General features: G+C 49.6%; 3 protein-coding genes across 11 annotated transcripts in view; 2 read left to right on the top strand and 1 right to left on the bottom strand.

Moving 5' to 3' along the window:
* Positions 1 to 1,911: 1,911 nt before the first annotated feature.
* Positions 1,912 to 13,095, bottom strand: CDC25C (cell division cycle 25C). Of its 2 annotated transcripts, XM_034780001.1 has the most exons (15): positions 12,801 to 13,095; positions 11,787 to 11,878; positions 10,600 to 10,639; positions 7,387 to 7,420; positions 7,115 to 7,201; positions 6,719 to 6,796; positions 5,910 to 6,047; positions 5,373 to 5,456; positions 4,911 to 5,063; positions 4,439 to 4,540; positions 3,908 to 3,970; positions 3,364 to 3,462; positions 3,111 to 3,244; positions 2,874 to 2,985; positions 1,912 to 2,553 (listed from the first exon to the last, which is right to left on the bottom strand). In XM_034780001.1, exons 1-15 carry the CDS (start codon positions 12,986 to 12,988, stop codon positions 2,413 to 2,415), a joined length of 1,545 nt encoding a protein of 514 aa, XP_034635892.1. In that variant the 5' UTR covers positions 12,989 to 13,095; the 3' UTR covers positions 1,912 to 2,412. The 2 variants fall into 2 exon arrangements, with proteins under 2 accessions (XP_034635892.1, XP_034635893.1); XM_034780002.1 differs by lacking the exon at positions 3,908 to 3,970 and having other exon boundaries at positions 12,801 to 13,094.
* A 436-nt stretch (positions 13,096 to 13,531) lies between these two features.
* On the top strand, positions 13,532 to 22,286 carry LOC117881975 (oocyte-specific histone RNA stem-loop-binding protein 2-like). Of its 7 annotated transcripts, XM_034779879.1 has the most exons (8): positions 13,538 to 13,618; positions 14,480 to 14,557; positions 19,061 to 19,094; positions 19,741 to 19,839; positions 19,921 to 20,025; positions 20,361 to 20,519; positions 21,216 to 21,336; positions 21,716 to 22,286. In XM_034779879.1, exons 2-8 carry the CDS (start codon positions 14,491 to 14,493, stop codon positions 21,833 to 21,835), a joined length of 705 nt encoding a protein of 234 aa, XP_034635770.1. In that variant the 5' UTR covers positions 13,538 to 13,618; positions 14,480 to 14,490; the 3' UTR covers positions 21,836 to 22,286. The 7 variants fall into 7 exon arrangements, with proteins under 7 accessions (XP_034635769.1, XP_034635772.1, XP_034635770.1 ...); XM_034779878.1 differs by lacking the exon at positions 19,061 to 19,094 and having other exon boundaries at positions 13,532 to 13,618; XM_034779884.1 differs by lacking the exon at positions 19,061 to 19,094 and having other exon boundaries at positions 13,559 to 13,618; positions 14,518 to 14,557.
* A 1,345-nt stretch (positions 22,287 to 23,631) lies between these two features.
* FAM53C (family with sequence similarity 53 member C) overlaps positions 23,632 to 24,036 on the top strand; it is an 11,922-nt gene continuing 11,517 nt past the window's right edge. The window contains exon 1 of one of the 2 annotated variants that reach the window (XM_034778088.1): positions 23,632 to 23,702. The gene's annotated coding sequence lies outside the window, so the exon portion shown is untranslated. The other variant, XM_034778087.1, reaches the window with a different exon arrangement.

The raw sequence follows: 24,036 nt of genomic DNA, 5'->3' as shown, positions 1-24,036 counted from the left end.
TGCCACAAGCTCCTGCAGAAGCAGCAGTGTGTAGGGGGAGCAGAGAGGCTCTCTCATCTTATGGCCGTGTGCACTTTGCTCTCCCATCCCGGGGAGACAGCTTACTACAGAATGGGAGATGAAACCTGGAAAAGAAAAAAAGCCAAACCACAACTCAGTCCCAAATGCCCAATCCCCAGGAGGAAACATTCCCAGGAGGGCAGCAGGGTGAGGCGGATCAGAGACACCACAGGAACCTGGCACTCACTCCTTTTGGTGAGTATGAAGGCTATGGTGTAACGCTCCTGGGCTGGCCAGTGGATTACACGGGGGAGGGAAGAGTCCCTTGCATCCAGCCCCTGGGGATAAGTGCAAGATTGCCCCCTGGAGAACACACAAGAACTGTAGGGATGCCCCCATTCTCTGTGCTTCCCCTCCTGCACTGTTTCATGGAGCATATGTACTGGTGTTGACACCCCCTGCCCAGATATCAAATATGCCTAGAGTCCAGCCGACAATGGGGACATCTTCATCTCTTCACCTTAACTATACTGCAGCAGTGCCATCTGGTGGAATTGTTTCACCTAGCAGCAGCTTTGTGCTCCTCCCCAGCCCTGTGCTCCCCCTGAACTTCCTTATACAGTACCCCTGTAAGCTTTACAGACAGCTTAAGGAGCTGGCCTTGTAAGACAGCATGGAATAGGCTAAACATCTCTTCTGTCCAAGCAAACACAGACGTGGAGCTGTGCTCAGAGTCAGGACACTACAAGAACTTATTCCTATCATTGATCTTAGTTACAGAGGCTGTGCAGAAAGAAAGCTTGTGTTCCTCAGAGTCGAAGGAAGATATTTGGACTTTGTTGCTTCCAGATTGGCTGGGATAGATTGAAAGAAGTAAATGTGAACTCACCCAATCTTTCCTGCTTTGTGGGCCCCAGACCTATTGCTTTTCGGGAGCAGAAGGAACAAGGTAGAAGCTACTGACAATGTAAATAGCAAACAAATTAACATTTTCTCACAGTAGGTAAATTCAAAATTCTAACACACAGAAAAATAGCACAGATTGTGTCCAAGACAACACACTGTCCCCACCCTCAGGCCAATACCATCTCCTCTATACCATGCCTTTTCTAATCTACACTGCAGACTCCTTGGAGCTGGGACCATCTCTTACTTAGCTGTAAAGCAGTACACACTCCCCTAGTGTATGGAGAATAATTGTTTCAATTAGCATCAGTATTTATTTGCCTGGGTCATTGTTTACCTCAAGAACAAGACAGCCTGTTTTATTATATACATTCTCAATGTCCATGCAAAGTATAACTGGGACATAAGGATTTCTAGCCCAGGGCTCCTGTCAGAGTGCCCCTCCTAAAAGCTTCAGAGGAAGGTGCAAAAAAACAAACCCGTAATGGACAATTTTGGAATAACCTGCCTCTGAGGTCTTCCTAACTTTGGCAGTTGGCATGTGCCTTGAAGCAGGATTCATATTCCTCCTAATGGGATGTTCTCCTTATCCATATAAATGGTTAACTCCCCCTCTTTATGGGTGGGAATTTCAAACTTGTCTTTTCCCCAACATTCTAAATGGAGATAATGGTAGAAGTCAATATCCTAGTGAGCCAAGCAGGAAGCAAAGATTTGCATATGTGATTTGATTAGCTGCTGTTCATCAATTCCTTAAGTGACTGTGAGATGCTAATAAGGATGCAGCAGAGATGTCATCTGATTGGTTAACATTGTTCCAGCCTTCAGTGTTAACCTTATAGAGGCTTACACATCACAGGACTTCTCAGCCAATCACAGGCCAGGATTTGGCATCTGTTTAGTCACCCAGGGGCTTCTGCCACAAGATGATTTAATAATATCCTAATGGTACAAATGGGTGGGAGTCACCAGGCTGGAGGGACAGGGAGAGCTGTTCAAATCAAGCACTTTGGTATCTGTTTATTCTGTCACTAAAGAGAGACAATTAAATGCAAAACCTAGAGTAACAGTGAAGAGAAACATGGAGGTTCCTGCTAGAAGCAGGAGATGGAAAAAGGAGTCAAAGCTCAGGCTGTGACATACCCTGCCCTGCAATGGCGGGGCACAACATTGAGAGGCAGCCTAGAACCTGGCCCGCTCTGTGCCTTCCATGTGAAGGAGGCCCCGTTTCCTTACAGACTGCTAGGTCCACCCGGGTCATGCTCAGCCACAGTCTTTCCAAAATGCAGCATCAAGAATCAAGACCTTTTTTAACCAGCCTTCCTGTAGCATTTGTTAGCATCTGAAATGGCTGAAGGTGGCTGCAGTTTCCACAGGACAAGGCAGGTTCCCACTTTCCAGCCTCTGACTGTCACTGTGTGACCCACTTCCAAGAGAAAAAACACTGTTGCTGTGCAAGGCAGAGCCCTTCCAAGCAGTGCCCACTCAAGGCTGCTGCCTCTGCCCTCACAACTTCATGAGACGAGCGATTTGGTCGCGTCTCCTCCGGTCTCCAGCCCACAACTTGCTCTTGGTACGGAATTTCAGCAATTCTGCCTTGTAGTCCTGGTGGTGCATTGGACAGTAGTCCTGGGGTTCACAGAGCTCCTGAGAAAGGAAGGGAAGACACATTATCCAGCTAGAGCAAGGGAACCCTAGGCAGCCCATCTAGACAATTCCAATGGCGGGAGCTGGGTCTGCTGTGTTCTCAGTGGTATGGCATTGTTTCTTTGGTTTCACCTCACTGGTAACGAACACCTACTAGTGGGCAGTGGGGCACAGTCTAGTGGTCCAAGCACAGCAATGGAAACTAGGAACTCAGTTCTAATCCCACTGCTAACACCGACTTTTCTGACTTGCTGCGGCCTTGAGGCAAGTCAGCCCCCATCTCAGAAGGTCTGAGACTCCTTATCCCCACCTGCCATTACCTTGTACTCAGGGAAGAACTCCTTGTAGCCTCCCTTCAGGACGTAGAGCTCAGGATAGTGCAGTGCAGGGTACTCATTCATGGCTCGATCTTCTGCCCTCAGATAGCGGCACCTTCAAACAGCAACATGTGGAGCTAAGTCAGACAGGCAGCAGGAGGAGTTATTTCAGCAAGGAGCACCCTCCTCCTGCTAGCAGCTGTCTTTTCCCAGCTCTGACCAGACAGGACCTGCACTCACATCTTGGGGCCCCGTTCTGAGGAGAATTCACAGTGGAACACAAGGACAATGCGTTTCTGTGGCGTGGACGGAAACAGAGGCTTCTTCAGCAAGAACTCAAAGACCTCTTCCTGCCTGTGAAAGTTCAGAGCCCCCTGCAGTGCAGAAATTGGGGGGGTGGGGGGGGGTTAAGAAAGATCAATTCTCAGCAACACATGGGGATACTGACATCCCAGTTCCACCCCCTACTTCAGACCCTCCCCAGTCCCCTCACCTTTATGTGCCCCCCCCGATACTCATAGGGGTAGCGACAGTCGATGATGTAGAATGTCTCAATCAAGCTTTGGAATTGGCCAAAGAGAAGAGCAGCCACCTGTAAAGGATCCAATTTACACTTAAAGGATTCAACAATGAGGGGCAGCTCCCAGCCACACAACTTCCCCTTCTGAGACAGAACTGCTCTTCTTGCCAGGCCAGCAAGAGCCACAGGCTGTGTGCAGCAGGGATTGCTCAGCCAAAAGACAAGAGAACATTCAAGTGACGCTTGTGGCTGGAAAAGGATGCGTCTAATTATGCTCTAGTGCTAACAAGCTTTGAAGGCTGGATTAAGGAGTCTTTCTCCACATTAATGCAGTCAAGACTTGAATCAGGATTCACAAGCAGCAGCTTCAACGGGCAGGTCAAATAGCCCCCACCAAGCAGCTCTCAGGAGTAACACACAAGGATGTTGGAGGGGAGGGAGAGGCAGAGCTGGGAGCACAGGCACGCTTGGGTGGGGAAGGACACAGTTACAGACATGGGGGCAGGCCATTGCTCACAGTCTCCGGAGTGATGTATCTCAGATCCTGTTGCCTTCCTGTCACTGTTGGCAGCGCATACACCTAGAGAGACATTCTCAGTCCAGCTCAGAATCATAATAGCTGCAAGGACCCTGCTCTTCTAGATCCTCAAACTCAGACTGGTTTCCACCCCCCAGGCCCTTTGGTGACTGTCCCTGTATCCTTCACCCCCGCATCCACTGATTAAATCCATAACTGTTTCTTTGAGCACAGGATTCCTGTGTTTGCTGGGAGGTATTGCTCTCAGATCCTTGACTTACCTGCCACCTCCCTGCGGGCATCAGGATTTGATTTTGAATCAAAGATTGTTTAACATGTAGAAACCAAACCAGCTCCCTAGGAGTGTCTCGGGGGGTTACGGCCTAGGATTCTCATCCCTCTGCTGTGCAGCAAGGAAAATAATCAGCTCTGCACATCAACATTAGGTGGCTCCTTCTCCCACATCAGGGCGTACCCCTTTCGAGAGCTGGGAGACTGCTCAGGGCACAGGTGGCTGGAGCAGACACAGACCTTAGAGAAGTCCCCGATGAGCTGTCGGAAGCCATAGTCCTGATCAAGAACTTTGACAATTTCCATGTCTGAGAGTGAGGCCGTCTTCTTCAGAGTTGCGCCCTGCAACCAATCAGGCAGCCATCAGCAATACACAAGCCAACCAGTCCCTAACCGGCTACTCCACTGTGTGGCTCTGCCCATATGGGCTGGCCAACACCCGTCTTACAGTTTCCCCAAAGCAAAGGCTGGACTACCCCCTCCAAAGTCCCTGGCATAAGAATGGCCAGGCTGGGTCAGACCAAAGCTCCATCTATCCCAGTATCTTGGCTTCCAACAGTGGCCACTGCCAGGTGCCCCAGAATGAACAGGACAGGTAATCAGCACGCAGTATTCAAGATGTGGACGTACCATGGATTTATATAGAGGCAATATGATATTTTGTCTTATTATCTATCCCTTTCTTAATGATTCCCAGGTCTGGCTCCCTTACCTGCTCCAGCTCCTCATAGACAGGATTGCGTCTCAGTTTCACCTTGACTGGAGTTTCATTGTCCTGGCATCTCACTATTCGCTTCAGCACCGGTCTGTCCAACTTCTCTGGCATGGATGGTGAGCGGTACAGGCGACTTCTGTTGATAGAGATCTGCTTGGAGACAGACAAGATGGGAAGGAAAGGCAAGTCACAAGGGGGCGCCATCTCCCCAGCTCAATACTTTTGGAGCAATGCTCCCTTCCCGGAAGCCTGGGTTGCAGAGGCCCATCTCTGTAAAGCCCCTTTGGAGCTGGAAGCAGAGCAGCTCCTCCTAGAATGGAAATAAGTGGCTAGTGAGCAATGCCAGCCCAAGCAGCACCCCCCAGTCCAAGAATGATTTTTGCCCTGCAGGATACAAGCTTTGCCCAGACACCTGGGCAGGTCCGATTTAATGACGTATTAGTAGGTAAGCTCACTCACTTCACTGACATTGATGTCCTGTGTGAGGAGGGGTCCAGAGAGCAGGACAGCCATGCTGGAGGACAGATTCCCAGCCACTGGTTTCTGGGGGGCATAGAAACAGCATTAATCACAAGCACAACTCACCTGAAATCACTGTCAGGCATCCAGTGACCAAGAGTAACCTGTAGCTGTATGCTGCTGTGCCCCGTGATGGAGGGAGAACACACAGCTAGGGATCTGCTAGTGTCCAGGAGGGCTGCTCACCATATCCCAGGTCGCTCCACTCCTCCAACTGTGGAAGGGGAGAGGTGAGCTCTGCATCTTCTCCAGTGGAGCTCAGGCTGCCAATACTTTGTCTAACTAAACACTATCAAAGCTACCCGGCTCCCTAGAAATATCCAGAATGCACCTAAACACCTGCTGGCTCTTGGTAGCCTGTCAGTCCAGACCAGGACAGACTCTGCAGTGTCTACTTCCCCAGCTTGTGAACTGCTCCATGAAGCACACAGTGGAGTACATGCAGAGCAGATGATGACTATGCCTGGCTACTCTCACCTCCATGTCTTCTTGTTCATTGGGGAAGAGCTCTTCAAAGCTGTCCAAGTTCTCTGCCATTCTGCATGGATGCGGTGCCACTGCAGCAATTGGGCTGCCCAAATCTTTCACTTCACACTCCTCCAAGCCCCCTGCATCCTGACAGGGGAAGAGATGGAGTTACAGTCCTGCAACAGTGCCTTGTTCCCACCCAGGCAAGCTGCACTGCAGATCCCAGACCTGCTCTGCCATGCTGTCAGTGCCACTCACTGACAGTAACTCCTGATGGTCGAGAACCAGACTCCATATGGTCAGTCTGTTAACTAATCCCAAAGAGTACTGCCTAGGGCTGTTGCAGAGCAGACTTCCCTGACTGCCGCCAGTGTCAAACCAATTCACAAACCTGTGAACTCTCTCATTCCTGCTCTCCACCGAAAGCAGGGCTTCAGACAAGGCACAGTGCCCCCATAAGAAAAGGGAGATCTGACCCAGCCTGCTCCCGTCCTCCACATCTCAGAGGAGGGCTCATCCCCATCCAGCCCTCTCTATCATCAGGGGAGGGATAGTTCAGTGGTTTGAGCATTGGCCTGCTAAACCCAGGGTTGTGAGTTTAATCCTTGAGGGGGTGCCACTTAGGGATCTGGGGCAAAATCGGTACTTGGTCCTGCTAGTGAAGGCAGGGGGCTGGACTTGATGACCTTTCAGGGTCCCTTCCAGCTCTATGAGATAGGTATATCTCCATATATTATATTAAATATCATTGGCATTATCCTCTCCACACTCACCGTATCAGATCATTGGATACTGAGAAGCCTGAAGCATTAACTCACCAGCTGAGCTGTTGCTCTCTTTCGAAACAGCAGGGACCTAGGCATTTGCCACCCTGGGCGCTTAAACCAGCGGCCCTCCTGAAACAAGAGAAAGGGGAAAGGGCCTTGAGCTGAGAGCTGGCCACATCCGCCACCTCCAGGGTCAAGAGCCTAAGACAGTTTCAAACCTCCCCCGGCATTAAACAGGCCTTGGATCTTGGTTAGGAATAGATTCAGCACCACAGTTAGTGGGGAAGGAGGAAAGGCAATTTGGGGATCTTAGAGGATTACCCCCTTCCATATTCAGTGCTTGGTAAGGATTCTGTGCTACAGAGCTGCAGTACATGTGCTCCCATCTGCCACCACTTCCAGCAAATGCCTGTGCAGCCCCCCCGGCCCCATCCAGCAGGTACTCACGTTTTCCATGTTCAGGGAGTTGTCTATCTTGTTGCCCTCTCGCTGCATGGAGCCTGGGGAACTCGGTGTGCTGCATAATACCTGGGGCTACAATTCACAGAAGGGATTGCTCACTGGGACAATGGTAAACATGAGCCCTGAGACCTGCAGTCAGTGTCCCACTGCACCTAGCCTCCTTACAACAGCCCACAGCATTTCCTGGGCCTGCTCAGATGCCCCAACTCCTCCCGGTAACAAAATAACCTGTCTCCCAACGAAGAGGAGTCACTTACCAGGAAAGATTTTACATTCTGCCTCTGTGCCTCTCTGCAGGGAGAAAAACAGTCTGTCAGTGTCCTGGGGCTTGCTCTGCTGTCCAGCCTGCATGTCCTCAGGGGGGACCCACCCACTTCAGTATGTCCCTGCAGAACTTATGCCGAATGACAATGCTCAGCACTAACACAGCACCCTGGTGATGCTCAGCAGGCAGGACAGGACGATTATCCCATTTTATGGAAGGGACACTGAGTCTCGGAGAAACAGAATCTCGCTCCAGGCCACATGGTGAGTCACTGGCAGAGCTGGGATTAGAACTCAGGGATCCTGCCCCTCATTTTACAGATCATCCCCCTATTTATGCTGAACAGGACATGGCTGGCCAGCTGCAAACTGTCTCTCTCAGATTTACAGAGTCTTGTGTAAAACTGAATAAGAAATAATACCACACCCAATGCAACTGGTGCTCCCAGGATGATCCTAAAAACCAAGTTTCCACATCACAAAAAACACTGCTTTGTCAGTAGGCTCAGAAAAGAGAGATTGAATTCTTCCCTTCAAAGGCCTCCAGACCCAAACTCCACCTGTCCAGGCCCAGGCAGGACTGAAACCAGAAAATACATACTGCCTGGGGCCAGCTAAAGATGAAGTGGGGAGCCGCTCTAGGCAAGAACCTGCAGGCTGTCTATAATCAACAGGAGGCTGCCTCATGAGAGGAACATGTTGATGAGTGTGTAGGAGAGAAAACAGCCATTTCTGACAGCAGCCTAGCCAATGCACCACCTGCTCTGGAATGTCCCCTGCATGGGTGGGCAGAGCTGGGAAGCAATAAGCTCCCATCTAGGAAACTCTGAACAAACATCAAAGATTGTTCTCTTGTGTATGGCAATAGTGCCCAGAGGCCCTGCTTGGGCATCACTGCGCCGGCACTGCCCCAAAGAGCTCTGTCTAATCTGAAATAGGCTCGCCAAGCGAGCGTGCCAGACAGAGCAGGGTGTGCATGTGCTGGGGGGAGGGGATCCGATCCAGCCTTAGCCATAGGGCTGGATGCTGCACAGTCATCCTGTTAATTTTACAAACTGCACTCAGCCCAGTCAGCCTTGCTGTCATTACATTAAAATCAAAAAATAAAGTGCAGGGTCTCAGCAGAAGTGGTTCTTGAGGAAGGATTTGAGGGAGAAGAGACCAGTGGCCTGCTGTACTAATTTAGATGGAATATGGGCTGAAGGTGTTAACATAACCCAGTCACTGTCCAACATTAAACTCTATTAAACAAGGTCTGGGGTTTGGTATACAGAGACCACAGCCTGCTTAGTACTATGGCAGACACATCATTAAAAATCCTTTTTAATCTTTTATTAAAGATGCAGAAAAGAAGGAAAGCAGTTAAGGCATTTCAAGTGTGAAGTATTAAGTAAGGCTTTCATTTTAACATCCCTTGTTCCCTTTCCTGTTAGCTGTAAGGAGTTTTATAAGAAAAAAAACCCTTGTGTGACAGTCTATTCGATGGTCTCAAAGATGAACTAGGTAATACTTAGTCCTGCCATGAGTGCAGGGGACTAGACTAGATAACCTCTCAAGGTCGCTTCCAGTCCTATGATAATTACTGTCCTCTTTGGTAAGAGTGAAAAGATTAGTTGAGATGAGCTGAAGCTGTTGTTGCTACTTCTGTTAAAATCCTAAACTGTCCCTTTGGGGAAAAGAAGTTAGTTGAGATTGATGACAGCTGAAGCAGCAGCACCAGCTCCAGTTTAAATCCAATCTCGTTTCATCTCAGGTGGTGGTTGGGATTCAGCTGGAGCCACTATGGGTGGCAATGTCCTCTGTCTCAGTCTGGTCAGGACATTGCTCAGGATTAAGGTAACAGAGGCCCAGAAACCCAGGAGATGGTGGGGGTGACAGCCATGGTGGCAAAGCTTGCTTCCATTTGTTCTTCCCTATTTTCTTCCCCAAATCTCTTTCTTTAACGACCGATAAAAGGAACAGTGGGTAAAACAGCTGTTGTAATAACTGGCCCTACAACTTTACCTTAACGGAATGAAAGTTCTAAGATGTTACCTGTAAGAACAGATGTTCATGAAAGTAGGTCAAATTGTTTTCAGTAATGAATGTTTATTATTTAGTCCACCAGTTAGGGATAGTTTCTGACATACCAATTTTGGTTACTTAATTTCTGGTTCCACATCATCTGTTTACCAGGCATGATTTTAATATATTCTTTGAGTTATATCAAAGTTGCCTTTTTGTTTAGACTAATTCAGTTTGTCTGTCTCCCTTTTGTATCTTGTCCCATCAACATTTGTTGTCATAGGCTATTGTCACATATTATGAACGTTTATATACTTATTACAGTTGAGCTCATAATTAAGAGTAAATTTGTAGACCTAATTATTACAACAGGCCTTCAGATTTACTCAGAGATCTTTTTTGATTTTACCTTGCTGCTCTTTTCACATGTGAGCACAGCAATGCAGGTATATGCCAGAAATGGTGCCTGCCTGACCGTGCTGGAGAACGGGACAGGTACTGTATGGACAGCTGCAGCACAGAACTTCATTTCACCCCCTCACATGCCTCAATCATATTTTGGAAGGATCCCATCAAAGGGAATTCAATTACTGTGGCCCATTTAGTCCTTGGTCTCTTCTCCATTGAGGCTGCTGACAAACCAGTGTTTTTATGTGATATGAAAACCTCTGAACTGAGCTGAGGCAGTTTAAAAAACACACAATGCTCATTGCATATAAGAACCAGAGCCACAGAATAGAAACTACTTTTGGTTACTACTAACGGTAGCCAGATCTGAACAGCTGATTGGAGGTGAAGGAGTCCATATCATTACTGACCTTCTCCGTAAATTAATGGTGGTTATGATTAAATAGAGTTCAAAAGGAAAAGGAGTGCAAAGACTCAGCAGCTGGAAAGGAAAGGTTTGCATGACATGGCACATGGCGCACTCCATCTAGAACCTAAATGTTAACACTCCTTGCTTAACTACACAGTATCTTCCAGCCAGGAGTCACTGACATTTTATAAAGATAAGAAAACTATCTGGACAGGTCAGGAAAGATCCCTGCTACTTTTGAGGGGGAATCTCTTCCTCAGCCCAAGCGTGGTATGTATTGCCATTTCAGAGCATATCATTCTTCATCTGATCTGGCTCATTAACAGGAACTACAGATACTGTAGTGATGGGTGCTCATAGAAGAGCCCTGATATACAGAACTTACAGCCCATCCTGAGGTCCTGAGGAGTCCACCCGACCTGCAACTGAAGAGAGAGAAGTCAGCAAAACACAGTGGGCATGAGCATGAGAATAAAGTAGGAGCAATTATGTGAAATGAAGAAAAGGCATCTAGAGTCTCCTGTGGCCAACATTCTAGGACTACCCAAGATGAGAGATTAGACAGAAAAGGATAATGGTAGGCTGAATATCAGGAATACCTCCTAGTGAGGAGACCCATGCTGTGGAATGGGCTCCAGGAAGTAACTGGAGACATTTCAAACTACAGTGGGAAAAATTCTAGAAATTATACAGCCGGTCTCAGTACTGGACAGTCCCAAGGGATGGATGAGACAAAGTTGAAGATTTTGAAATTCACAAAACTAGTAAAGCAGCGTTTGCTGCTGATTTAACTTGTTCAAGGAAGACTATATTTGTAACCTTCACTTTTAAGGCAGAGTGAGACAGGGATGTGCTCCACTAATATTGCTGATGTGTTGCAACAGCATCCCTAGGTTTATGTAAACTGTAAAAACAAATGATCCCATGTGCCAATGCTTTCCATGCTTTGACAACAGCACAGTTAGAGAACAGTTCAAGGGAGCATTCTAAGAGAATAGCTACAACAGCCAATCTTTTCACTATAAGGATGGCAGAGTCCTTTCCACCTGGCTAGGCTGTGAAGCCTCAGCCTTGTGGAAGTTGGGCTCATTTTGGACTGTCTCATATTGAAGGGGTGTACAGCTGGAGTTGAGGATTCTGAGAGTCTTGGCACCATTATTAACAATTACAAGCACTGACTGTTGGAAATGGCTAGTCAAGTGAGTTGCAGCTACTGCCTATACTATGCAAAACGTGCTTGTTTTACTTGTCTTCACCTAACCACAACCCATCTATCTGTTTAATCCACCTGCTGAATCTTTTCATAATCCCAGAATAAGAGAGTTCTCAGGAACTCTATTACTTATTTAACAGCACATAGCAAAATGAGGTACTGGTCCTTGATTGGGACCCCTAGGTAGACATTCTTGCAATACAAAATAAATAATAAAATAAAATAATGGGAAGGGGCTGAGCTGGCTGACAGTACTAGTTGTAACCAAAATGTTCTTTTGGGTCTTGCCACCAGCATAATAGCAAGCAATAAAACTAGAGCTAAGGCTCAGAATTTTGTCCCAGCCGGTCAGCTCTTACCAGCCATGTCTGGGGAATGGGTGAAATTGAAGGCAGGCATCTCCTCACCACTGCTGAGATCAGACAGATCTAGACAGCACTTTGGTGTATCCCTGCAACAACAAATCAAAATCAAAAGTATCAGGGGATGGGGAAAATTGTGACATTTTTGTAAATCAGCATGTGGACATCAAGGTATGAGACTGCACTGGATCCAACAGCAGGATCTTTGTCAGAACTCTTTTTTGCATCATGCACCCACTTAGAGCCGCCGGAACCATAAGAGGTACCTTCCCCAGCCCTACGCAAAGGGCTCAGAACCTGAGCTTTGTGAGCCATTTCGGAAGGTCTTGAGGTGCCTTTATAAAAAGATGAGGTTTAGTGGCCATGCTGTTCACATCAAGAAATATTTTTTTTTAAATGAGAAGCCGCCCCCCCGAGTTTCTTGCAGGAGCCAGTGCTGGGACAGAGAGTCTTATAGTCCTCTTGGTTCCTTTTGAACAGGCCTTGCAGGCATCACAACCTTTAGACTAAAGTTGTTTTCAACACAGTGATGCAAACACTAAACAGCAAGAAATCCTAAATTTAGGCCTGAATTTATCAACCCTCCCCCCACCCATCAAGAGCAAGCTGCTGACCCAATCCTTGTAGCAGGAGCACTAGTTGATGTGTTCATCCTGACCCAAGCTGAGCAAAGAGACTGCTCTTACCGCCCCCCCCCCCCTCTTCTCCAGTGCCACCTGCACTACTTGGGGACGATCAGAAGCACTATTCGGTCTCTGCCCGCTGGGCAGCCTGAGCGGCAGGTGGATGAAACACCGAAGGATTTCAGCAAAAGGACAAGCTAAGCTTGTACCGGGCCCCCATTCTGCTACGGGGCGTTTGCTGGCAGGGCGGGTGGAGGGCAGATTTCGTTTCCATTAGGGTGGATGCCGAGTCTGTCCCCGGCACTGCACTCGTGCCTGGGGCTGTTCCTCAGCCCCGCTCCCCGTTAGGAGAGTTTCCCCGCGCCCGAGGCGGCGAGACGGGATTTACCCAGCCAAGGCGCCGAGGTTCCTAAGGCCCCGAGCGAGGGCGGTGACCGGGGTGCGGGGCAGCTCCGGGGTGAAGGGCAGCGAGACCTCGGTGTCCCGCAGCAAGTTCAGCACCATCCTGCAGCTGGCTCGGAAGCCCAGACGCGAGCGGGGGCCGCCGGCTGCCCCGGGGGAGAGATTCCCGGCCATGGCGCCGCGGGACCGCACCTGGAGCACACAGGCCGGGTCACCCGCGGCCCATCGCCAGGGCCTCCGGGCGCCCGCGGGTCGCGCCCCCACGCGGACAGGCGGGTCCCGGCTCGCTCGCCCCCCAGCCGCGCCGCGCCGCGCCGCTCCGCCGCGCCCCGCTGATCGCTGGCCCCGGGCCCGCAGACTTGACTGAAACTCGAGCACGGGGAACTTAAACCTGCCGCCGGATCCCAGCCAATCACAGAGATTGTTGCCGACCGTAGCCAATCAGGGCGAGCGGGGGACGGGACCAAACACAAGAGCCGCTCTCTGATTGGGTAATGTCCGCGTGACTCGAGCGAAGTGAGAACCTATTGGGGGAGAGAATGCCGGGCGGGACGTTGCTCTTGATATTGGACAGACGTAAAAAGGGGTTCCGCCCATGTCTAGCGCTTATTGGCTCCATGAAGCCAATCACCGCCCCCGGGAGCACGTGATGCGTGGGGGCGCGGTCTGTAAGTATTAGTGAGGGGGCGCGCCGCTTATTCCCCAGGCGAACCCTGCCTGGTGACGTGACGTGGCGCCCCGCCCGCCAGTGGCCATGCTGCCCGCGCCGCGCGCGCTGTGCGGCTGGGAGCCGCTGGCCCGCAGGTACCGGCGCGCGGCCCGGACCCCGCAGCAGTCCCGGGGCTGTAACGCCCGGGCGGGGCAGACCTGGGCCGAGCCCCCGGGCCGTGTCTGAGCCGCTCCCGTGACTCGCTGCCCGGCCCTGCCCGTGGCGCCCTGTTCCCACGCGGGGCCGGGGGGGCTGCCCCACTCCCCGCCCCCCTGAGCCGCGCCTCCGGCAGCCCTTCGCGGAGCCGGGACCGGGGCGGCTCCCCGGCGCTGGGTGCAGCGGGGGCGGGTGGGACCGTCCCGGTGCCGGTGTCTGTCCCGGTAACTAACGGGGATTCCTGCGGGGGCTTCTCCAGCGCCCGACATGCTGTGACCCTCCCCCGGCTCCCGCTGCGCTGCGGGCCAGCGCTGCTCCGGTTGGGGCTCCTAGGCGCTACTGCAAGACACACACACAATGACCCTGGGCGATAGACTGGCCCTGCTGCCTGTGGTGGCACTCGGGCTTCATTCCGGGTCCAGAGGTGCAGGGACAGGGCATGCTTGACACCGTGTTTGCATTCCTTCATAATGCTCCTAGCCCGTGTCTCACTGGGCTGACAATCCTCATTAGGCTCAGATAAATTAATTTGGAGGCTTTGTCACTCAGAGCCCCTTGGCTGCCTTCAAAGGTGGTGACTGCTTCCCCTTGGTTTAGAATCATTCTTTGAAGCTCAGTTTTTAGCTGACTCAACTTATTTAAGAGAATTCTATCCCTCGTGCAGGCACTGACTTTTCAGAAGTCAGTGTTTTCTATGGGCCGAGGGGTAGGATGGGTCCCTGAGCTAGCTGCGTTGTAGGGAAGGGTTGTGAGCTCTGTCTAGAGTGGAGAATTGATTTTCTTCCATAACTGGCATACAGTTCTCTGTTTCATGACCCTCTTGTTCTTGGATGTGAAGAGCCTGCCTCTGGAAAAGCATCTGTATGTGAGAAAGACAGGTGGGTGGAAACACACATGGTATGCAGAAGCTTTCTGTCTAGATTATACATAGTTAGCAGACATTTGCCTATGGCCTTAGAGAAAAAATGCATATAATTAATGGGGCAAGAATTTCAAAGAAAAAAGAGAGCTGGTGGTGACAAATGTGTCTATTTAGGATTATTTCTATGGCTGCAAGGGAGAACATGATGTTTAATGTAGTGAGAGCTTGGGAGGAAGAATGAGCAATTTGCTGGAAAACATCAAGAGTGAGTTGGATGGAGGATGACTAGGGGCATAAGAGCGGCCAGACTGGGTCAGACCAAAGGTCCATCTAGCCCATTATCCTGTCTTCTGACTGTGACCAATGCCAGGTGCCCCAGAGGGAATGAACAGAACAGGTAATCATCAAGTGATCCATCCCATTGCCCATTCCCAGCTTCTGGCAAACAGAGACTAGGGCATCATCCCTGCCCATCCTGGCTAATAGCCATTGATGGACCTGTCCTCCATGAACTTGCCTAGTTTTTTTTTGAACTCTGTTGTAGTCTTGGGCTTCATAATATCCTCTGGCAAGAAGTTCCACAGGTTGACTGTGCGATGTGTGAAAAAATACTTCCTTTTGGTTGTTTTAAAATCTGCTACCTATTAATTTCATTTGGTGACCCCTAGTTCTTGTGTTATGAGAAGGGGTAAATAACGCTTCCTTATTTACTTTCTCCACACTAGTTATGATTTTATAGACCTCTATCATATCCCCCCTTAGTCATCTCTTTTCCAAGATGAATAGTCCCCATCTTATTAATCTCTTGTCATACAGAAGTTGTTCCATCCCCCTCATCGTTTTTGTTGCCCTTCTCTGTACTTTTCTCAATTCCAACATATCTTTTTTGAGATGGGGTGATCACATCTGCACGCAGTATTCAAGATGTGGGCATACCATGGATATATAGAGAGGCAATATGATATTTTCTGTCTTACCATCTATCCTTTTCTTAATGATTCCCAACATTGTTTGCTTTTTTGACTGCCGCTGAACATTGAGTGGATGTTTTCAAAGAACTAACCACTATGACTCCAAGATCTTTCTTGAGTGGTAACAGCCAATTTAGACCCCAGCATTTTATACGTATAGTTGGGATTATGGTTTCCAATGTGCATTACTTTGCATTTATCAACATTGAATTTCATCTGCCATTTTGTTACCCTGTCACCCAGTTTAGTGAGTTCCCTTTGTAACTCTTCACCACTATTTACCCCTCTCCATTCTGAAAACTGACCATTTATTCCTACCCTTTGTTTCCTATCTTTTAACCAGGTTTCAGAGGGGTAGCTGTGTTAGTCTGTATCAGTAAAAACAACGAGGAGTCCTTGTGGCACCTTGGAGACTAACACATTTATTTGGGCATAAGCTTTCATGGGCTAGGACCCACTTCATCAGATGCATGGAGTGGAAAATACAGTAAGCAGGTATATATATTACAGCACATGAAAAGATGGGAGTTGCCTTACCAAGTGGGGGGTCAGTGCTAACGAAGCCAATTCAGTTAGGGTGGATGTGGCCCATTCCCAGCAGTTGACAAGAAGGTGTGAGAACATTATTTTTTTCCCCTCTGTTGATATTCACCCCTTCTTGTCAACTGGTGGGTTTTAGCCCATGAAAGCTTATGCCCAAATAAATTTGTTATTCTCTAAGGTGCCACAAGGACTCCTCATTGTTCTATCTTTTAACCAGTTACTGATCCATGAGAGGACTGTCTCTCTTATCCCATGAGAGTTTACTTTGCTTAAGAGCCTTTGGTGAGGGACCTTGTCAAAGGCTTTCTGAAAATCTAAGTACACTATATTCACTGGATCACCCATGTCCACATGTTTGTTGACCCCCTCAAAGAATTCTAGTAGATTGCTGAGGCATGATTTCCCTTTACAAAAACCATGTTGACTCTTCTCCAACAAATTATGTTCATCTGTGTCTGACAATTCTGTTCTTTACTATCATTTCAACCAGTTTGTCTGGTACAGAAGTCAGGCTTACCGGCCTCTAATTGCCAGGATCACCTCTGGAGCCTTTTTTAAAAATTGGCGTCACATTAGCTATTCTCAAGTCATTTGGTAGATAAGCTGATTTAAATGATAGGTTACAGACTACAGTTAGTAGTTACTTCAGAACTCGGGTGAATACCATCTGGTCCTGGTGACTTATTACCATTTAGTTTATCAATTTGTTCCAAAAAACCTCTTCTAATGACACCTCAATCTGGGACAGTTCCTCAGATTTGTCACCTAAAAAGAATGGCTCAGGTTTGGGAATCTCCCTCTCATCCTCAGCCATGAAGACCGATACAAATACAGGCAAGTCTCATCTTATGCTGGGGTTACGTTCCGTTGTCAGCATGTAAAGTGAAAATCACGTATAGTCAAAATTACATTGAGTGTAATGGTGGGCGGAATCGCCTGCACTACAGGTATAGTATTTAAATTATTTTTCTTTTTGTTTTAGTTTTTGCCGACCGTTACTCACTCACTCACTCATGCCCGTCACCCCAGTCGGGGTATGGGCCGCCAACCACAGATCTCCAAAGTCCTTTATCCTGGGCCATTTGCTCTAGCTGGTTCCAGGTATAGCCCATTTTTATGCTATCAGCCTGAAGGTCGCGTCGCCAGGTGTTTCTTGGACGGCCTCTTTTCCGCTTGCCTAGTAGGGTCAAGTTGTTGCTCCTCATCTCTGCTGCGAACTGTGCCATCTTTCTTGACTCGTACATGGTCCTCACGTTCCATGTACCAATGGTAATCCTCCTGGTTGCAAGAAGGGTAATCAGCTTAGTGGCTTCCTCACGACTTTTACCACCCAGCGTCATGCGTCTTCGAGTCGAAGACCCTTCTTTTTCCAGGCTAAAAGTCTCTGTTATCTCTATTGTTGGCGTTTCTATAGCAGGTTGATTTTTTACGGGGTGGAGTTGCTAGCCCCACGCCCAACCCTCCTCCTTTATCCTGACTTGGGACAGGCAGATGGCCCCAAAGGACCTCTCTGGTGGAGTTATTTTGCCGACCGTGCAAAGCTGAATTCGCGCATGTTAAATGTGCGTAAGATGAGACTCGCTTGTAATTCATTTAGTTTCTCCGCAATGGCCTTATTGTCCTTGAGTGCTCCTTTAGCATCTTGATCGTCCAGTTGGCCCACTGATTGTTTAGCAGGCTTCCTGCTTCTCATGTACTTAAAACATTTTTTGCTATTACTTTTTGAGTCTTTGGCTAGCTGTTTTTCAAATTCTTTTTAGGCCTTCCTAATTATATTTTTACACCTCATTTGCCAGAGTTTATGCTCCTTTCTATTTTCCTCACTAGGATTTAACTTCCACTTTTTAAGGGATGCCTTTTTGCCTTTCGCTGCTTCTTTTATTTTATTTAGCCACAGTGGCAGATTTTTTGGTTCTCTTACTATGTTTTTAAATTTGGGATACACATTTAAGTTGAGCCTCTATTATGGTGTCTTTAAAAAGTTTCCATGCAGCTTGCAGGATTTCACGTTTTGCACTGTACCTTTTAATTTCTGTTTAACTAACCTCCTCATTTTTGTGTAGTTCCCCTTTCTGAAATTAAATGCTGATGTGGTGTTTTCTCGCCATAGGGATGTTAAATTTAATTATATTATGGTCACTATTACCAAGCAGTCCAGCTATATTCACCTCTTGGACTAGATCCTGTGCTCCACTTAGGGCTAAATCAAGAATTGCCTCTTCTCTTGTAGTTTCCAGGATTAGCTGTCCAAGACGCAGTCGTTTAAGGTGTCTAGACACCTTAATCTCTGCATCCCGTCCTGAAGTGACATGTACCCAGTCAATGTGGGGATAGTTGAAATCCCCCATTATTATTGAGATTTTTATTTTAATAGCTTCTCTAATCTCCCTGAGCATTTCATAGTCACTATCACCATCTTGGTCAGGTGGTCGGTAATATATCTCTACTGCTATATTCTTATTAATAGAGCATGGAATTACTATCCTTAGAGATTCTATGGTATAGTTTGGTTCATTTAAGATTTTTACTTCATTTGAATATGCTTTCTTTCACATATAGTGTCACTCCCCCACCGGCATGACCTGGTTCACTGATTCAGATACCGCCCTTCTCCCAGTCTCCTTCCTTGCCCAGAATTCCCATTGCCGCTTTCAGGAAAGTGGCACTACATATCCCAGTAGAGATGTTGCTGTTGCAGAGTGGAACTCTTGGGATTAATCTCCCAGTAGCCTTGTAGACACTAAAAAGTCCTGCGGGAGTATGTAAAGCTATGGTAAGATGTGGGGCTGTAGATTTAGTTTTGTCACATTGCTTAGTTGTCATATATTTTTACTCCGACAGTTGAGATCTCATCCTGTTGTCTAAGCACGGACACTTCTTGACCCTGTATAAAACATACAGTCCCCCACACTAAGAAGCTTAGTCTAAAAGATAAACAGAAAATAAGATGGGAAGAAGGTGTTACATTCAAGCATTTTCCTGAGTCACCATTTTCTGTTTTGTAGATGAGGCTGAAGGGATCCCTGCTGATGGCAATAGGTATTTGGGATGAGACCTCTTGACTTGTTCTTAAGTCCTTGGTCTGATAGGAAGAGTGTATAAATCAACCACTGATACTTGCTACATTATAGAAATCTGCCAGTTAATGAAGATTTAGCTTAATTGGCAGTTGGCTATTTGACTCTTTAAAGAGAGATACATCTGCATTTTTGAGTTTTGCAGATTTATAATTGTATCTACTTGACTGTTTTCCTTCCCCCTCCTTTGTAAACTCTGGGGCAAGGACTGTCTGTGTCTGTATAACATGCAGCACAACGGGGCTCTGATTCTGAGTGGGGGACTGTGAGTATCACTGCAATACACATAATCTGAGCATATGACTGGCTGCCTTGATCATGTATCCAGGGCTTCCATCAACAGACCCCAGAGCTGGCCTGGTGTAATCCTGTTGCCCTCTCTGGAGAGGTCTGACCGGTCTCGGCTTCAGTTCTGAGTTTCAAAGGAATAAACTGTCCCAGAAGCTGAGCTGGATCCTCTGTACCTTTATGATAAGCTGCATTGCCCAGTTTAGTTCTGCTTCCCAGGACCAAACCGATGGCTGGCTAGTCTGTCGGATGCAGTGGTCACACCTGGCTGTGACACAAGCAAGTTTATCGTGCAACAAACTTTCTTTTCCTTGGGACAGGCCCTTGTCATCAAAGCCATTCTCCCCTGGAGTTAATATGGTCAGCGTGGGAATTGGCACAAGGCCAGGCCCAGCAAGAGGCACCAGCTCAGGATTGAGGTGTGTTGGATGCGTGCTGATCGTGTGGCTTGTCCAGGGCTGACTTTTGTGTCTCTAGTACTAACTTTTTCTCTTCACCAGATCTGACACTGAGACCGATGAGACCACCCTGCAGAGGAGACAGAAGCAGATAGACTATGGGAAGAATACTATTGGCTACCAGCACTTCCTGCAACAGGTCCCCAAGTGAGGTGGTCCCTGGCTTTCACCTCCACTTCCCATATAAGCCTGCTGATTCCGACTGTGACCTCAGGCTCCCCACCAAGGGAAGAGATACCTGAAACTGATGTAAAGTGACTTCCTTCCCTTTGATCCTGCCTGAAGGCAACTTCCTTTCCCTTCCCCCTTCCAAAAGTCCCAGAAACTTGACATATTCAGGAGCCTTTGGAGTGCGCTTCCTACATCCTACTGGGGTCCTATTAGTGCCATGCTCCTGCTGGGTTAGGGTGGTCTTGATGCTGGGGTGAGGAATGTTTAATGGAAGCACGTGGTCACTGATAAATGTCCTGCTTCATTCCCAGGGCCGCTCGGCAGTCAGGGATTCACCCCCGAACTCCAAATAAGTACAAGAAATATAGCCGCCGCTCCTGGGACATGCAAGTCAAGCTGTGGAGACGGGCATTGCATGCCTGGGACCCGCCCACCCAGCATCCTCTCCTGTGTGGACAAGGACTTCCAAGGAAAGTGCCTGCCAGTTGCTCTTGGCCCCTCTAGGGTCTTACAGGAGAGAAACTCTTGTAGGGAGAGGGAGGGGCAGAAGCCTAGCAACATGAAACATGGAGGATCCACCCAAATCAATGGGTATCCTTCCCAGCGCTTCCTAGAATCCCTCTGCATATAGTGGCCATTACACTGAGCTGCCCTAGGCAGCAACTAGCTAGAGTGAACAGTGTGTTAACATGCCTAGGGGGGGCCTGTGAAGCGTGGCACTCTATGGCACTGAGAGTAGGTATCAGGAGCCTTATACCATAGAAGGGAGGGATTGATGCAAGCAAATCCTACCAGGTGCTCAAATGTCCCAGTGGTGAGCATAGTATAAATTCCCCAGTGCTCTGGAAAATGCTTCTCTGTGTTGTATGTGGTGTGCCTGCTTTGCCATCACCCCCAGCTGCATAGTGGGCATTGGGGAGAAAAGCACAGGGGATTGGGACCCCAACTACTGGGTTTGATGAGAGAGCAAGGACTAGGTCCAGCATCTCCTGTCTCTTCTGCCAGTGCTCACTGGAGAGGAGTCCTGCCTACCCCTCCCAGCCTGGACACAAGGAGGCGAAGGGCCTGATGATCTCTCCTAGGTTTGAAGCGTGGAGTGGGATGACCAGTGCTGATCCTTTCCACTGACTGAGTCAGTGTGATTTAAATTGCTGTTTCTTTGCAAGGCAGGAGCTGGTGAGTCTCTCAGGAATGATGGAGACAAACTCTTTATGCGGCTTCTCAGAAGATTGGCCTGGTGCCCTGAGGCCTCTTGAAAATCTGCCAGGAGAATCACTGGGCGGACAGGTATTTGGGCTTTGATTGGGCTTGCTTTCTCCTGTTCCTGCTGGTGACAGGGACTTAGGGCAGCAGTAGGGAATGCTATTTAATGGTTCATTGCGAGCACAGGAGTACATAGCAGAGTGATCATCAGCTTGTCAGGAGGGGGTATTGTCCGTGAAGTGAAGTCTGGAAGTCTTGTGCCTTCCTCTGGACGCTCTCTGATGCTGGAAAGTATTGTTGGTCATTGTCCTGGGGAAGGGGAGAATGGGGGGGGGAAGGATCCTCAGAGCTCAGCATCCTCTACAGGGGGACACTGCCATACTTTGGATTGCAGGCGTGTGCTTTTCACATCAGGTTTGTTTTCTTTCCTTCCTATTCATTTGTCTGTATCCTGTTTTCACAGTTTGCTGGCCTGTCATCTCCTGGCTGCTCCTCTCCATGGCTGACCCAGATCCACTCCAACTTGCTGCCCTTCCTAGGACACACGCACACCTGCCCATACTGCTCCTGGATGGGGCTATGAGGAGAGTCCAGAGCATTTTCTGCCTCTGAAACAACAGCATTTGGGGAGTGGGAAGAGCTCAGGCATCAAGTTTCATACAAGCCCAGCTGCTAGGATCTCCTGAGCTCATGAAGGACATGAGATTATCCTGAAGCTTGCCCCAGGGACAAGGGGTGTTAGTGTTGAGGCTTGGAGCTGAGCACCAGACCACTTACACAATGCACAAACCGAGAGATAGCTGCTGGGTTTGTATCTCCTCACACAGCCCAACTTTCCATGGTGTAGAGAGAGTTTGTCACCTGAGTACCTGTAACCCCAGGCATTGCAGTGAATACCAGCATGCATAGGACCAGTTCTTTCTGCTTCCCTTCAGGAATCTGTTCGCTCTCTTGGGTTCCAGGGAGATCTGTATAGAAGGGGTTGGAAAAATGGAAAGGGGGGTCAATAAAATTTACCAAAAGACTCTGTAACAGCTGCTGGCTGGGTTCTTTTTCTGTCCCTAGGCCTCTGGGGCTCTGCTCACAGCGGGTAGGTTCAGGGTGGCTTTGGCAATTCATGAGGACTCAGATAATGGGGAGTTGTGATCCTTGCCCTAGTTTGGGCACGCCACAAGCTAAGTAAAGATATCCCTCTGTGCATTGATCTGTAGGAGCAGCCAGACCAGCGACAAGGGGAAATTCTTGGCAGCAGTTTGTCACATCCAGCTGAGAGGAGAAGTGGTGGGGGGCAGAGCCGGCTTCAGGAAGTGCGGGGCCCGATTTGAACAGTTTTGACGGGGCCCCGGCAAGGATGACTGAAAAAAGAAAAAACACATAAAAAAACATCTGGGGCTTGTACTCACCGGGCGGCACTAGTAGTCTTCGGCAGTTTGTCCTTCACTCGCTCCGGGTCTTTGGTGGCACTGAAGGACCTGCTGCCGAAGACCCAGAGCGAGTGAAGGACCCGCCGCTGAAGTGTCGCCGAAGACCCAGCGCGCTGCCGGGTGAGTAAAAATTAAAAAGGAGCCTCTAGCCAGGGGAGGGATTCTTGGCCACTTGCCCCCACCCCGGCAGCCCTGCCACTGGGCGCGGGGCCCTCTTAGGTGCGGGGCCCAATTCGGGGGAATTGGTGGAATTGGCCTAAAGCCGGCCCTGGGTGGGGGAGAGGAGACCACAAAAGGAACAAGGAAACCATGAGTCTTAAGGGAGGAAGTTTACCTTGCCCAAGGGTTAATGTTGCCTTAGGGGTTGCTACTGCCCTTCTTGCTATTGGTTAGAGGTGAAGATGATTAAATATTTACTGTGAACAGGTCCCTGGCGATCTGCACCATCCAACCCCTCCATGATTGACTATGATGAGCGAGGCAGGAGGCTCTGGCCAGGCCATGCTCTAGTTACCACCTAGCACTTTCCTTCAGCCTTGGGAAAGGGCTCCGAGGCTTTGAAATCCAGGGCAGGTGCAATCTGGGCAGAGAGGGTACGGCCTGTGCAGATCTGGGCTAGAGGGAAAACTCCACTTCCTGCTGTAAAGTCATATGCCCTGCCAATGACCCCACCATGGGAACAGGTGATGTTTCTCCACATCCTGCCCTGACAACACATTCCTTGGGGGGCTGAGAGCCCCCCATCCTGCTGCTGGCTACAGGGTGGGAAGGGGCCTCTCCTGCTGCCTCCCACCCCAGGCTGGATGGGGAGCCGAGACTCTGCCTCCCCTTGTGTTGAGCTAGGGAGGGTAGAGGGGATGTGGGTCCTGGGGGGAAGGGGCTGGTTTTGTGTGGGGTTATGGGGGTGGGGACTTGGGGGGGGGCAAGGCTGGGGGGGAGGGGTGATGGGGAGGAACGAAGGGGGTCGGCGGGGGGGCCGCTCGGACGCCCCCCCAGACTACAGTTCCCGTCGTCCGTTGCTGCACGGTACGGTCCGAAGGGGGAGGCGCCGGGGCTGTGGCGGAGCCGGGTGTGGGGGGAGCCCCGAGGTGGGGCCGCGCCGGACCCCGCTTGGTGACTCCGGCTCGGCCTCAGCGGGCGCGTGGCGGGCGGGCCCGGCGCTGGCTCGGAGCGGAGCTGCCCGGCGCGGTGGGTCCCGGACTGGCCCCCTCGGTCTGTGGCGCGGGGCAGCTTGTCTGGTCCCATCGCCAGGAACAACCGGGGGCGGCGGGGCGCCTTGGCCTCGGTGACCCCCTGGCTCCTCCGGGCCCCCCCCCCCCCCCCCCCCCCCCCCCCCCCCCCCCCCCCCCCCCCCCCCCCC

The sequence above is a fragment of the Trachemys scripta genome, chromosome 8 (assembly GCF_013100865.1).
Source record: "Trachemys scripta elegans isolate TJP31775 chromosome 8, CAS_Tse_1.0, whole genome shotgun sequence".
Classification (NCBI taxonomy): Eukaryota; Metazoa; Chordata; order Testudines; family Emydidae; genus Trachemys; species Trachemys scripta.
Note: the sequence above shows the minus strand (reverse complement) of the source record. Positions and strands in the feature narration are given on the sequence as shown.

Coding starts and splice junctions, on each gene's coding strand:
- CDC25C (XM_034780001.1), bottom strand. CDS start 12,988: ATGGCCGGGAATCTCTCCCCCGGGGCAGCCGGCGGCCCCCGCTCGCGT. Junction 3,463..3,907: donor GATACATCACTCCGGAGACT/GTGAGCAATGGC, acceptor GATCCTTTACAG/GTGGCTGCTCTTCTCTTTGG. Junction 3,245..3,363: donor ATCGGGGGGGGCACATAAAG/GTGAGGGGACTG, acceptor TCTGCACTGCAG/GGGGCTCTGAACTTTCACAG.
- LOC117881975 (XM_034779877.1), top strand. CDS start 19,601: ATGATAAGCTGCATTGCCCAGTTTAGTTCTGCTTCCCAGGACCAAACC. Junction 20,026..20,360: donor TTCCTGCAACAGGTCCCCAA/GTGAGGTGGTCC, acceptor CTTCATTCCCAG/GGCCGCTCGGCAGTCAGGGA. Junction 20,520..21,215: donor TGTGGACAAGGACTTCCAAG/GAAAGTGCCTGC, acceptor TTTCTTTGCAAG/GCAGGAGCTGGTGAGTCTCT.